This window comes from Dendronephthya gigantea, unplaced genomic scaffold (assembly GCF_004324835.1).
Source record: "Dendronephthya gigantea isolate DGI-Jeju-01 unplaced genomic scaffold, DenGig_1.0 000065F, whole genome shotgun sequence".
NCBI lineage: Eukaryota > Metazoa > Cnidaria > Anthozoa > Malacalcyonacea > Nephtheidae > Dendronephthya > Dendronephthya gigantea.
This window is the reverse complement of record NW_021163075.1, coordinates 1179406-1194828: the sequence shown is the minus strand read 5'-3', so window position 1 is coordinate 1194828 and position 15423 is coordinate 1179406. Positions and strand designations below refer to the sequence as shown.

Sequence of the window (15423 nt, the reverse complement as noted above, 5' to 3'; positions counted from 1 at the left end):
ATTTATATATACATGATCTAAAACTTACAGTTACTATACTACAACGATAATAAATGTGGATAAAAATGATTTGTCTACAAGCGTTATTTTGGATTAGATTTTCGCAGAGTGGACAGGCATTTTGACCTTCAGTACATCATGACGACGCACATGAAAATTTTAGTCCAACGTCAGGCCAGACTTAGGGCCGTAATGTGTTAACACAACTTATAGATATACACTATTTACATGGAGTTATGGCAGAAATTTAGAACCATGAAAGGGTTTAACCTGACTTAAAATTTCTTGGTTATCGACAACAAACTAGTTGCCTATTCCTCGCATGGGAACTCATTTATGATCGACAACTATTCACGAGCGACGAGTTCGACTTCCACTTTTCTTGGGGGTTTTCTTTTCATTATTAGTCGGCAAGAAAATTGCTATATTGTCTTGTAGTAAGCTCTTGTGGTATGAAGTCTTTACAGCATGGGTGGCAAACGTTTTTGATTCACCGCTTGCTACAATTTCTAGGAATTTCAGTTTTTCTAGGAACTTTCCGACATGGCATGCAGACAAAATTGTAAGCACAGTGCTAGAATAAAAATTTAGCTTTTATGTTGTTTTTCTTGCTTTTATACGACCGTAAAATATTTGCCACCCAAAATGGCGGACATTGGACAAACCATGACGTCAGTTACAGTTTGTCACTATAGATATGCCAAATTACCACGCTACACGTCTTTTCATAAAAAGGCGATGTAATACGTATAACAAAATTGCATAACTCTGGTTAATTGGAAAAAGGATGAAAAAAGGTTGCAACATTCGCGACGACATGGCTACTTTTCAATTAACAATTGCAATTTTCTTGCTCAAAGTATTCAGACTATATGCATGGCTCCAAATCCGAAACACGTCTTCAACGTGAGACTATCCAGTTTGACTGTCATATCAGTGGCCAAAATATTCTGCATCTTTTGAGAACATTTCTGAGCTTTTTAGATATCTTCTTTACGAATTTGTCTTTCGCCTTCTTGTAAAAAGATTTGAAATGCTTTATGCAAGAAGAAGATTCCCAATTTTCTCTTCTTACTCATATCCAACCTCCCACAAAGCCCATAATACTCTCCCTTCTTCTTGTTGGTTAACTGGGACAGTCCTAGAACCCAAAAGAGACAATCATATGTAGCTAGGGCGTTGCATCATACATATACAGCTATATCACATATTTTATGCAATAACATATTTCTCTATAAACAAATTATATCTTTCTGAACGATTCTATACTTGACTTGATAAAAAGTAATATACTCACCTTTTGATTAGCTGTTTTCGAATGGATTTCAAAGAAACACATGCATGTTTCACTTTTCAATTTGAAATGCAATTGACAAAATGAAGCTATAATTTTAATAGTTCTCAAAATTGTTTACTCATACAATTTCGCCATACACTTTTTTTAGTTAAAAGTTTAAAAACGGCAAGAATTTTATCTTTTATTATGATCATTATATGATCATCTCTTTCTGAACATATAGGTACTGCACTTCAAAACACCTTGACCAAAATAGTAGCACGGTAGCAACCGCGCCTGTTTTTACCTACTTCTTCTAATAACATAGGTAGACAACGTAGTTTTGATACGCCTTTTAACCAAATAGTTTTAAGTCATCGTCAAACTCATGCAATGACGCACAAGTGTTTGAGAAAGCAGAGAGTAAAGCTTAAATATCGTACACGAAAGTATTTTGCTTTGTACCCAGCCCCTAACATAATCACATGGCCACAACCTCAACCAAACATATATTCTGAAATATTTGAAAACACACGCAACAATTGCATATGAAAGGAAATTTCAATTATCTTTCAAAAGTATAAACAGTTTTTAGTTGTTTTACCCAATAAAAAAGATCCAAAATATGAACATTAGATAGTTTACATATACAAAAGTAAGATTTTTCAACTTACCCAGCGCCTCCACCATGCAAGCCTCACGCGTAAAGGCTTCAACAGGTATCGCACTTTGGAAAAGGTGGAGAGAGATCACCCCCAAACCCGCCTTCCAGATTTCAATAATGTGTTCTATTTTCTGGTTAGCCTAAAATTTTGAGAAAATTACCGAGTAAAAACCGTGCGCCTTAGAGAAAGGAAGAGGAATTTCATTCTGAACTAGGAAGTAGGAATGGGAGAAATTCACTAATAATTTTTCATTTTGAACTAGATTGGTCCAAACGTTTGCTTTTGGAGAACGTTATAGCTCGATGGTCGGCAAATAAATGAAGCATTTTTGGTTGATGACACAGAGAAATTTGTCGAATGACATACCTTGCTTTTTGAGTATTTCACGGCTTCGTGGAGATGAGCGTATGGTCGAGAACGTTTGCCTTTCCCAACGTAAAATATGGCCAGGATGAAGCATCGAAAAGCTTCGATGGCTGTCATCTTTTTCATCCGTTGGGAAAGGTCGAGTGTTACGCGTGGATCAAGCATAAGATAATTAAAACTGGACTTTTCAGTGCTAGAAAAATTTAGAAGAAAGAAATTTAGATCTGCATGTGCTCGCCTCTCTCAAAAATATACCAAAAAGATTTAGGCAGTTGTGGATCCAGCGTATAAGGAAGAATAAAATACTACAGCTCTAACTTGCAATTGGCGGATTTTTATATAAAAAATATTCTTCAGAAATTAAAAACCTAGCTATAGGTTTGCAATTAAGAAATAATGAATTTGAAATTTAGGCGTGTAATTTATAAATTCTTTACCCAGAATCCACCAGTGAAATTAAGTTATCGGTAGGTTGGTTATATACAGTATCTTCCATACGAATTATTCATACATAATGAACATTGGATTTTCAGCACAGCGAGATCCAACTACATCTTATATGTACGGAACTCGCTGCACTGAACCGCATAATCATGAAATTTATTGTTATACTGAATATATAAATGAAGCTCACTAGACTGAACATTGACGTCATTAAGACAGTCGGTAATCAAGTGCTTACCCTCCACGCCATGGTACTTTCCTCTTTCCATTAAACTCTTTAATTATATCTTGCTCTAATGCCCCACAATCTGGAATTTCCTTCCGTCCCGTTAAAACTAGTCTCGTTTCCAAAGGATAACAACTGCACGGCGAGGTTTCCTAAATTGGGGTTGTCATGTTATATGTAGGTAATATTACAATAATCGATTCCAACTGCACGAAGACCAAATTCTGATCTACGCAGGAATATGGCAACTTAAAACTGTATAATTTAAAGAGTAGTTTAAAAGGAATAAGAAAAACTCTGTTGAGATTTTTAGACATATTGTTAAAAAATGTTAAAAATATATAGAGCCTGGGGCGGTTTGCAAATTTTGCATAAAAGAAAATTTCCAGTCGTTTCTTTACAAAAATAATATTATTTCATTTCTCATTAAACATGAAAGATTTCCTTGACATGAATAATGTCCTAGTTACATAGCATATGTACTTACTTTCGCTTTACGCATCCCAAATCCATGATCAAGTCTCCACAATTTTTTCATATACAAGAGCTTCGTCTGAGGGGTTATAGGTCCAGGAATCTGACCGTGATCATTAATTTTTCTGCGTAATTCCTGGAAAGACATTTTCTTATAACTTTCAGGAATTTGCGCCATGGTTTCATTCCTCTCGACGACGGAGAATTCCCGCCAATCATATATAACCGTTTCTTCTTCCAATGGTTGTTTTTCTTCGCTTTCCTGGTAACAATCTTCGATCCTATACGTATCATTCAAGTGAACCTCTCGCTCTTTTTCTTCTTTCATATTTAGCACATTTTCTTCGACAGATTCCCCAAAATTTATCGTTCTTACAATTTCGCCTTCCCTTCTAATGTCTTCGTTATCATCACCTTGAACCTGAGTGTCTTTTCTTATGCTTACGCTTTCACCATCAAAATCTTCGTCTGCAGTCTCGTAAACATCTTCGGCGCCATCTTTACAACTCACCTCGAAACATCTCGCACTTAAAATACCGTCATCGTCATCCTTAAACAAGTCCCTTCTCACTCCAACGTTAACTTCATTCAACCCTGAATCAGAGTTGTCCGAATTTGAGCATTCCGTCAAAAAATCGGAACAGCACAAGCTCTTATTTTCGGAGCCCTCGATTCCGGTAATTGTGGAATAGGAAAAGGAATCAGCGCTCGACAACTCAGTGAGGAACCCCTCAATGTCTTCATGTTCCCTGCTTGCTGTGTGTCCATTTTCTAAAGTGCTTTCATCCAGTAACAGATCTTGTAGTTCTTTGTTTTTCATTCCCCTCAATGCCTTCCTCTTCTGTCGTCGAGGCGTGACCCACGGGCTGCTGTTTAGGCGCTCAAAGTCGATGCTAGACTCGGGGGTTGATCTACGTTCAGCGTTGCTGTGTTGATCAAAACCCTCGTTACACTCCTCATGGCTCAAAATGATGTCGACGCAAGACTGGCTGCCTTCCTCCTCGGAGTTCGACGCGTACATGAACGCATTGCAGCCGTTTGCATCGACAATCGAACTGTCTGCGGAGCGCGCAAGAAGCGACCGTACCTGTTCGCTACGACCCCACATCGCAGCAATGTGCAAGGGGGTAAGGCCCTCTGATGTCCGGCAATTAACCGCAGCGCCATGGTCAAGGAGACACTCCAAAATCGCGTTGTCTTCCAATCCTGCTGCAACGTGAAGACAAGTAATTCCGTCTTCATCGGATTCATTTAGATTAATAAAATCAGAATTTTTTTCATCTTTGATGAAATCTTTTAGAAAACTAAACAAAAAAGTGTTTATCATGATTCAGCATTTATCATTTGAGCATGGGTAATGGTTTCATAAAAAGATTAACTTCAAACTAATAAAGACGAAATTGCTATACAGTCAAAATAGTTATTGAACACTCCATTTTTTGCCTCACAAATATGCAGGTAGAAAATATGTGCAAATACAATTCTAATTAGCAATGAAGTATGGAAATTGTAATTTCAATGTGGGCCAGATTTGAAGTGTGTGACAGCAGACCTTTTTCTCACTTGTGGTCTAATTTCGTACTTATACTTTACCTCATCTCAAAGACTTAAAGGAGGGGTGTCTAAATAGACAGGAATATTCAAAGACTTAATTAATAATGGAGTTTAGCTATAACACTATATAAGGGTGGAATTCTCAATCCAATTAAGATATTAAAATTGGTTAAGAGATCCTAAACAGTTCCTCAGACTTACATGGTATCACACATTGACAGTTATTATTAATTAGGTAATAAATTAATAATTATTAAATTGATAATTTAAGTATTTCCTTTATCATGTCGCACACTTAATTCTCACTTAGTATAAATATATACTGGCAGGCCACTGCAAGGAGCGAGACTGTACTGTGGTATCGGACCCTTATTTACTTTTGGTAAATACTATAAACTATACATTATGAGCATTTACATAAATCAGTGTAGCAGAACTGGTACATGATGGCCGGGAATAATGGAAGAAATTCAAGCTTAATAAATTATCAACGATGCACCATATTTTCTCATTCCAGTGACTGGGTATTATTCAAACTACCAGCTAATATACATGCATATAATTTGCATCAAGTTGTATGACTAGCAAACTTAGTACATATTCATTCAGGCTACAGATTTTCTAGTAGGTCAATATTTTTGAAATTAGGCTGCCTAATAAGGCATACATTAGGCATCCTAATAAGGCAGCCTTTAAATCCTTTTGGGCAGAATAGGCAATAAAAATAGGCAAATTTGTCCATGGATCTTGTGTATTGAAAGCAGTGACATGCTCTCCAATTAGGACCGCCTTCGGTATATTGCTGTCCAGCCTGTCCTTGCATGTAATTTTTATTAAACGATAGAGTCAATGAGACCATTATATGTTCATATTTAAACTGACAATTCGACAAGAAAACCGTTGTATAATCTGGGTTATATTTACCACTTTAAATATATGTTGTTATGGCCTAGAAGCTCAGTTCATCCCGTTAGTCACAGCCAGGAAAGATCGAGTAGCAATTAATAAATATTAGCCGATTAACTATGAGACTATGACACATACAACAACTTCATGGTTTATATCCTTTACAACGATCCACTTACCCTAGATTCTTGCTTCTTACAGCGTCAAGAAGTAAAATATATGTACTCATAGCACAGGTAAAAAGTATAAGTATAAAAATACGGCTAAATTTAAAAAAATCTTAATTCGCGGTGTTATTGTTTGTATTCCAAAAATTCAATTCTCCCGCTGAGACTATTGCGCATGACAATAACCAGAAATTTGGAGGGACAAAACTCCGGTAGCAACAATATCAAATTCTGAAATATAACATTTCTCTTATTAAACTGCTGCATGGTTTTGTAATTCTTGCACAATTTAACAATATTTTAGCCCGAAAATATCAATAAAAAGAATACTTCATGCACACAATCGATTTAGATAAGAAATATTCGCATTATTTGCATAAAGCCAAAAACAAACAGATTTACCACAAAGGATGTTTTGGTGCCACAAGCCGACCGGGTCAAAATATCAACGCTAAATTTGGCTCGAAAATTTTAAGATTGGAGTGTTTTCTTCTAGACAAGTACTACAGGATATCGAATTTTGTTTGTTTATACACGTGAATGACCTCGAGGTATTGCTAAAGACTGCTGTTTATTGTTTTTTGGGATTTGTCTACACGTGCTTTTATTAGACTAAGCCCCGGTGGTTATTATTTTCCGTACGGACAAATGATCCAAGATTTCGACGCCGTTGCGCGGGAGATATGTGGTTTGTTTTGCTTTTCAAGTCATCATATTTTTATCAACCACATTTTCAAAATATTGAAATGATCTAGCTAATTTGTGCAGGAGAGAGTAGGTTTTCAAAATGTAGCATTGTTAAAAACAATGTCCCATGTAGACAAAAGCGAACGTAGACGGCAAAATGGCCAAGAAAGAGACAGCAATAATGGAAATTTGGGGAATGGAAGTACACACAAGAATCGAGCCGAAAGATACCGCAACAATTATGCGAATAACAAGAAGAATATTTCTCCAAAGGTATTGAAAAGTTTACGGTTAGCCCGGGTTACTTTATTGATGCTATCAGATCAATATCGAAAAACAATATTGATAGTCATAGTGTTCATCTATCATTCTAGAGGTTTTAAAGGGTCTTAATTTCGAGCGGAATTATACACACTTCAAATTCAAGCCAGGAACAGTTGATGGAAAATGAGTCAACTATAGGTCCATAAACCTCTAGAATTTACCTGCATTCAGTAATTAATATTAAGTGCCAAAAATCATAATTCATCTATCATTGTATCACTTTTATACAGTGATTTTATATACAATCAGAAAGTCATTTGAATAGGATCCTTTCTGATTCAGAGTACTTGAAAAATGTTTACTACTACCACTGGCAGACATAATCACATGGAGTCTGTTAGTGTGACAAATCTACATGTTATTGAATTCAGATAAGCTCATTTTTATTCATTGGCAATAAACTTTCTGACAGCAGAGTCCAATTTTTTATTCCCATTAATTCCAATCCTCATTCCATCGAGATTTGCAAACTAAACCAGATCTGGTAAAATATTCATAGTTTGACACTGACCCAATATCCATTGTAATCCTGGGTATCAAATTCCAAGCTTAGTACATTGTGTATTACCAAGATGTTTGTAGGATATTTGATGCATATAGATAACATGGAAAACCCATGCCTAACCTTTATGTGTTATTTCTAATGCGTGCAGTATAAATAAAACACCCCTAGCAGGGCTCCTCCTCTAAATGTCCAGCCTAGCAAACAGTTGTTTTGCAATCTCAAATCTGCCTGCACTCACAGCTCTGATCATATCCTGGCTAAAACTGCAAATATTTTGACAGGACACTTGGACATTCATGACTGCCTTATAATATAAATTTTGTGGTGAATTGCTACCTGTTAATATTACTAAAAACATATATAGTGTTGGAAGTGAATTTGAATTTGAAATGTATCTTGGTTTATCTCAAGTATTTGCGATTTATTGTTGTAGACAAGTTATAAAGGATTGCATCGTACCAACAGCCAAGACCATGTACGTCGTTTAGTTGAGAAAGAGGGCCGAGCTGCAAGGAATCTTGTGACATGGTCTGTCCCTGTTACTGATGGAAGACAAGGTAAATAAAATAAAATGAAGTGCAATTAACAGAATAACCATTTTCGTATTGTAGTATGATGTTGTTTACATGTTGATTGGCTATGATTATGCCATCAATTTTTCTTACAGCACTCAAACCTGTGATTTGGGGACATAATTAAGCCACATATGTTAGCCACCTGTCATAAAAAGGAGTATTTAAATGCATTTACAAGGCTATACAAGCTAAAATACTTATGCGTATAAGCAAGAATATTTAAAAAATGTGCCTACAAGGTCTTAAAAACAAGTCTATCTTTTAGCATTGACAAAGTAAAAACCTGTCAAAATTTTGCAAAATGTAACAAAATAATTTATTCTAAAATGTAACAAACATGATTGTTGCAAGCAATTATGTAAAAGGTATCAATTATGTGGAAAAAACATTTGTGTGAAAAGAACATAAAGTGTAAAAATGTTAACTAGATTTACTATTGTAAGAATCTAACAAATGAACAGAAACTCACTCTTTTAAATAATACTAAGGGATACTAAAATTCAGCCGTAAATTCTCAATATTGGAGTATTGACATGCGAGTTAACATTTTGTTGTATATATATGCTAAGAATGCAAGATGATAGCCCATATGTACTGCTTGTTACATGAAGAAGCAGCAAGTACATACATGAAAAATAACTTGACCATATTTCAAACTTTAGTGGAAGGGAGATGAAGCTAAGCTGTAGCAGAAGTTCACTGGGCAGAATATTGCATTCAGAAGTTCTCGCTCCAGATATGAAGTTTGCTGGACTGAACATTATACTGAATATACATCAATCTTACTTCAGATACCATAAATGAAGTTCAGTGAACGTTAGTTCATAATAAAGTTTTTATAAGACAGTATATACATGAATCTGAGCCTAATATACTATGAAGCTTTTACTGAATATATATGAGTTTACCAATTCAAAGATTCTGTGAAGTCTTTACCCAAATATATGTGGAGGTTCTTATAGAGTATACAAAGTCTACTGGGCCAAACATAGAAGTGTTCACATGTACTAAGTCAAACATATATACTGAGTTGTCTTCACTCCATGTATATATGGAAATCACTGGGCCCAACAATATAACTAAAAAGTTTTCACTCCAGGTGTGTATGGAGTTCACAGGGTTGAATATACTGAGTTTTCACTCCAAATATATTTTGAGTTCACTGGGTCAAACATACTGAGAAGATGTTAGTCCAAGTGTATACATGGAGCTTACCAGGTCTAACATTACACAAAGAAGCTTTTACTCCAGATATATGTAAAGCTCCTTGGGCCAGACATCATACTGAAAGTTTTTTGGTTAAATATTCATACTGAGAAGTCGTTACTCCAAATACATATGGAGATCACTGTCCTGATATACCAAGAAGCTTTTACTCCAGTTATATATGGAGTTCGCTGAGGCAGCTGGGCCCAACTTTACATTCAAAAGTTCTTACTCCAGGTATATATATGGAGTTCGCTTAGTGAAACATACTGAGAAGTTCTTACTCCAGGTATATATATGGAGTTCGCTGAGGCAGCTGGGCCCAACTTTACATTCAAAAGTTCTTACTCCAGGTATATATATGGAGTTCGCTTAGTGAAAAATACTGAGAAGTTCTTACTCCAGGTATATATATGGAGTTCGCTTAGTGAAAAATACTGAGAAGTTGTTACTCCAGGTATATATGGAGTTCGCTTAGTGAAACATACTGAGAAGTCTTACTCCAGGTATATATATGGAGTTCGCTGGGTGAAACATACTGGGAAGTTCTTACTCCAGGTATATATGGAGTTCGCTGGGTGAAACATACTGAGAAGTTCTTACTCCAGGTATATATGGAGTTCGCTAGGTGAAACATACTGAGAAGGTCCTTATACATACAGAACGTGAACATTAAGTGCGCCAAACTTACGGAGAAGTTTACACTCCAAATATTAATAGATCGAACATGTTAAGAAGTTCCTACTCCAGATTCATGGAGCCAAATGAGATGGACATTAAAGCCATACTTTCAATTCCCATTTTCCTTAATGTAGCTATATATATGGGGCTCCCTGTCGGCGTCAATTAAACTATCCTGAATGACGTTCCAGTTCCCTTTGAATTACCGTTTGAACACAAGCATTTCTCGTACGCGTGCGGCTTTTTCCACCGGATATAGCGTCCTGAATTGTGCATAATTATGTGCATATGCACGTTTTAGGGCAAAAACCAAAGCAAGCAATTGAATTCATTGATCGTAATGCGGTTCATGAATAGTCAATCAAATGAAAACATTACCGCTCGTTAAATATGTATAACGTCTGGCTTTTAATTTGGACTTGCTTTTCGGCACAACAATGATCGCGAATTCTTCCGTGTCACACTATTTGTGTATACCTGATTCACTAAGTTTATGTGCGAATTTGAAGCGTACGTAATCGCAGGCAGTCCTACACAGCAGCGTTTCTAGCAAGGAGGCTACTGTAGTATGGCAACCGTCGCTTGCATCCAAGAAGGTAATTTTGAACTCGTATACTTCTTGTTGATTTTTGTCGTTGAAATTTTGGCCACAAGCTTTTCGGCATTGTTGATGTTTAGCTCACAAAACAAAGTGAAATTTAATACACATTTAGCTGCCATTAATGGCGATGAATCGTGTCTAAAAAATTGGTGCGAATATCATAGCGGCATCGGTTGGATTGCAAAGGAGAATTTGCAAGCCTCTTTTGTGTAAATCTGCAAGGTGACTGTTATCTGATGAAACAGCCGCATTTCACACGTTTAATGCAGGGGAAAAACCACAAGAGATCGTCGTATATCTCTCATGCACTGTTATTGCATTGGGTTAGTTTTAAGCCTTGGCTATTCTTAACCGTAGCTCAGAAAATTGTTCTCGAATATAGGCAGGTTATATATGTATACTTACTGGATTTACAATTACCTTTTCTTATCTTTCATGCTTCGCTTTTTTTCTTTCCTTTCCTTCCCATTCGATTATTGAGACTTCCTTTCTGCTATTTTCGGTTTTCCTGTAAACTTTTTGTCCTCTGCGCTAGTTTACCCAACCGTTCTGCGCGTTTATCCTCTTCGTCTTCGAAGTCGTCCTTTGCGTTTTTAATTTTGCCTGTTGAATTATTTCATTTCAAACAGCAAATATTTAGGATTCAGTTTTATTCGACGTAAACTTTGATGAGGATGTCTAAAAGCTTATGTAAATGACCGTTATACAGTGATAAATCAATCGTCGATGTAATATTAGGAACAAAATTCTTCGCCTCAGCTAATAGAAAGACACCAGGCTTTTCGCAACTTTGAGACGGGGCATGCGCATAACGTTGATGACGGTTGATAACAAAATGACGGCGAAGAATGAATTCACACTTCGCATGAACTCATGTACTCATGCAGTTAACAAATTTACAACATTTTATAAATGAAACGTTGCAATTTTACTCATTTTAGTATGCTCTTCCCAATCGTTTCATATGTGCATATCCTTGCCTACAATGTCCACCAATAAGGATATTCTTTAGGTATATAGTCTATTTAAATAATCGCTATAATTATAGCTAATATTCATTGTTGATAAAAAAAGTAGCCAATAGTCAAAGTAGTGCAAATTGTCTATTATTCACGACGATTAAGTCGACTTTCTGTCTCCCGTTCGCTAATAATCAATATTGTGTTTACGCCATGAACTATGAAACAGCTGAAAAGTGACACAGTTGTAGAGTCGGAATTTTTTGAAATTGCCCCTTTTTTTCCAGCATTAAATACTATTATAGCTGCATGTGTATACTGTGATTTGCCTACATTTTATCCCGACGAAGCGCTGGGGCATCTCCGAATTAACTTATGACAAATTTCTACTGATAAACTCAATTTAGGCCAATATGTATGTCTATGCCCTAGAGTATAAAAATATAGCATATTCAAATCGAGTATTCTTAAGAATTCGAAGTTACGACCAAACTGGATTTGTCAGGAAAAGGTGCATGTTGGAACTCTCCCGATGAAGCCAAGAGAAGGTGTATGAACTCTCCCGATGAAGTCCCTTACTCCCTTAGGAAGCCTGGCAGTTTTACACCACATTTAATGGGAAGTTGTTAGAAGACGCTGCCAGCACACTGTTCTTGGTTATATATAAACGAGTATGCTTTTGACAGTGAAAATTTGACAATATCTCTCTTTTATTGAAGTGAGGAGCGATCGCAATACTCGATCAAGCAAGGACGAGAACGACAACAAAGAGAAAGAAAAGTCAAACACGGAGAAACATGGCGGTTCTCCGGAGAAGGAGAAAGCCAAAGCTCGACAAACGAGAAGTAGATCGAACTCAGCAAACAGGAAGAAAATAGACTTACGTGCAAGATATTGGTCGTACTTGTTTGATAACCTGAAGAGAGCTGTTGATGAGATTTATACAACATGCGAGTCTGACGAATCCGTCATGGAATGCCAGGTATACTGCATGCATGTGTGCTGCTGATTTATGTATAGGTCATCGCCATTCGCCAGTGAACTTAATATCTATATTGGAGCGATATAACTGCCAGTGGCGGACTGGCTTAAAGGGATTTCCCAAGGAATTTCCCCTCATATATATGCTCCTTTGGCTTTCCGCCCAATTTTAAGTAACTGTTACTCATGTTCCAAGTGAAAAGGCATGGTGTTCCCTATATATGTATCTGAGTTTTCCCGGTGAGTCATGCATATGCCAGTCCCCCCTCTGATAACTGCTCGTCCAAATGCTGTATGATTAAGAAAAGCTAAAACGGGGGAGTTGAGAATGCATGAATGGGAAGCCTTAAGCCTGTTTTCCACTAGGCTAATTTATTCGCGCGACGCGAAGCGGTATCTGAAATCCAGTGATGTGATTGGTTTGCGAAAAAATTCGCCGCGATAAAGTATAATCGCTTCCTACTTTTTGTCTGTTCGCGCGAATAAATTTGCCTAGTGGAAAACGGGCTTTATAATAAAGAACTGTCGACGCTCTAATACACTAGAATTTTTTCAAGTTAATTTCCATTGGTGCGTTTAAAGCGTTCGTTGATCTTGGGTAAAACCATGCCTATCTTCCAATGACCGTTAATAAATGAATAGCGAGTGATTCACTCGGAGTGAACAGACTTTTCTTATATAATGATCTCAAACGTGATGTTGTTTCCCAATGCAACTCATAAGATCTCTCTTTTTTTTGTACAGGAGGTGATCATGATGTTGGACCAGTGCAGGAACGACTTCCAGTCGCTGATTGACCGCATTCAACTTCAAGCTGCATTTGAAAAAGCGGACAGCAAAAACAGGTTTGTCTCAGTTTACAAATACTCCTCTATACTCAATTGACCGTAACGAAAAAGATGGCGGCATGTCCATTTTACCAGAATGCATTGCGGGCAATAAAAATGATTGACTGAAAAAAGATGGCAAGAAAAACTTCTAATGACGTGAAATTTTTACACAGCGAAGAAAATAACTTTCTGTTTTATGCCTGTCCTTTAAAAGACGCCAGTTCGCTTTTTTAAACGATTTTCGACCGCAATGCATTCTGATAAAATATACATCCGCTTATACCATCCATGTCACAAATTCTCAACTAGTATTACTGCAGTTTTCTCAAACGAGAAATAAATGGTATTAGCAACCGTAGATGATCATCTACGCCATCCTAATTCCTCTATTTTATATTAGTATATCGTTTATACTAATAATATATTAGTATTGCATTAGGACATATATACTAATATACTCAATTGGACTAACCAATGGGTAGGGGTCCAATAAGCCTCGTATTTGATGAGGTTACGCAGTTACCAAGGTTAATATCGTAGGAACCGCGCGCGGACTGGGCACAATGGCAGCGAGGGGCCTGGGAGGGGGCTCATAACTCTGGAAAGGAGCGGATATAGCGAGGGATGAGCACGCAAGGAAGCCATAGTGTATTTAACGCTAGCAAGAGAAGTACACAGTCCGCTAGTTAGAAAAATTATTTTTTTCGGGTCATGGTGCACCCCTTTTCAAACGCAAGCACGGCTAGGTTACCTCCACTGAACAGTTGTTTCAGTGTGATAAAGTGCAGACTTCGGGTGGTCAGGTCCAAACTAAGCATGCTAAGGTGATGCGGACCTGAATCCAAGTAACTGATAGTGTCAGGGTCGCGGCCACGTCTGCATGCACCTAACCATACACACGGGTAGTATAGTGACGTCCGAGATTAATCGAGTTTTAAATAAAGTTTTATATAATAACTACAATGAAACACGCAATTTGGTTGGTTCGCAGGCGTGCAGTATGAGACAATCCTGCGCGGAAAGTTTACAATACCGCTACCCGCGGGAACGTGCTTTTTCACGCTTTTCGAAAGTTTCGCAATTTCCCGCGTGCAGTATCACGCAATCCTGCACGGAAAACCATTTACTATTCCTTTAGTATTGTATTGTATCATTGTAACAATCACCCCAATTCAGCGATCATATTGTGTGGTAGACAGATATAACAATACTAACTATTATTGAAGATGCCCTCTTCGGGCTGAAGGCCCATTGCACTGACATCATAATCCGTAGGAGTTGCCCAACTGATTCTCTCTCATCCTAAATGAATTGTGGGAAGCAGTTCATGTAATGCCCGTTTACACTTGCAACATAGGGCTTTTGATAGAGCCATAAAACTGAAAAAAACAATTTGAACAGTTTAAAAGTAATATTCTTGTATGTTTGCATGGTGACAATCGATAAGTAACTAAGCTTGTAGGTACACCACGTAAGTATTTAATACTGCAAAGCTTTCGGTCCGTTAACCCGGGCCTTCATCAGTGCAATTACCTGAATGCACATTCACACGTCACTTAAATATCACGTTAGCAAATTAATGGCGCGAGCTAACAAATCACGACTAAAGTGATATTTAAGTGACGTGTGAATGTGTATTCAGGTAATTGCACTGATGAAGGCCCGGGTTAACGGACCGAAAGCTTTGCAGTATTAAATACTTACGTGGTGTACCTACAAGCTTAGTTACTTAGTTTAAAAGTAATTGTGACGTTTTATCTTAACTTAAAACATCTGCAGACTAAGTGATAAATTACATGCAAATTTAAATTATGTAGTTATAACGCTGCCCTTGCTTTTCCCTTCGAAAATTGATAAACCTATCTAACGGCCATTGATTTCTCGAAAGGTCTTCGTCTTTGTCGACAACGATATCACCAACCTTCAGGTTCCGTTTATGATTTTGCCACTTCTTTCTGGCTTGCAAGCTTTGAAGGTACTCGCGTCTCCACCTCTT

General features: G+C 37.2%; 2 protein-coding genes across 2 annotated transcripts in view; one reads left to right on the top strand and one right to left on the bottom strand.

Moving 5' to 3' along the window:
• Nucleotides 1–60: 60 nt before the first annotated feature.
• On the bottom strand, nucleotides 61–6196 carry LOC114530756 (ankyrin repeat and LEM domain-containing protein 1-like). The gene is made up of 6 exons (XM_028552372.1): nucleotides 6091–6196; nucleotides 3465–4755; nucleotides 2990–3129; nucleotides 2308–2500; nucleotides 1951–2080; nucleotides 61–1141 (listed from the first exon to the last, which is right to left on the bottom strand). Exons 1-6 carry the CDS (start codon nucleotides 6138–6140, stop codon nucleotides 981–983), a joined length of 1965 nt encoding a protein of 654 aa, XP_028408173.1. The 5' UTR covers nucleotides 6141–6196; the 3' UTR covers nucleotides 61–980.
• Nucleotides 6197–6750: 554 nt separating this feature from the next.
• The window catches only part of LOC114530769 (S phase cyclin A-associated protein in the endoplasmic reticulum-like), a 44338-nt gene continuing 35665 nt past the window's right edge, over nucleotides 6751–15423 (top strand). The window contains exons 1-4 of the mRNA XM_028552389.1: nucleotides 6751–7038; nucleotides 8028–8151; nucleotides 12336–12598; nucleotides 13342–13442. Of these exons, the coding sequence (XP_028408190.1) occupies nucleotides 6886–7038; nucleotides 8028–8151; nucleotides 12336–12598; nucleotides 13342–13442 (641 nt within the window). The 5' untranslated portion in view covers nucleotides 6751–6885. The remainder of the gene's footprint in view (nucleotides 7039–8027; nucleotides 8152–12335; nucleotides 12599–13341; nucleotides 13443–15423) is intronic.

Excerpts from the sequence above, each read along its gene's own strand:
- LOC114530756 (XM_028552372.1), bottom strand. The coding sequence starts at position 6,140 with ATGAGTACATATATTTTACTTCTTGACGCTGTAAGAAGCAAGAATCTA. Across the intron at positions 3,130-3,464 it reads TTGGGATGCGTAAAGCGAAA|GAAACCTCGCCGTGCAGTTG; the intron begins GTAAGTACATAT and ends ACCCCAATTTAG. Across the intron at positions 2,081-2,307 it reads TGAAATACTCAAAAAGCAAG|GCTAACCAGAAAATAGAACA; the intron begins GTATGTCATTCG and ends TCAAAATTTTAG.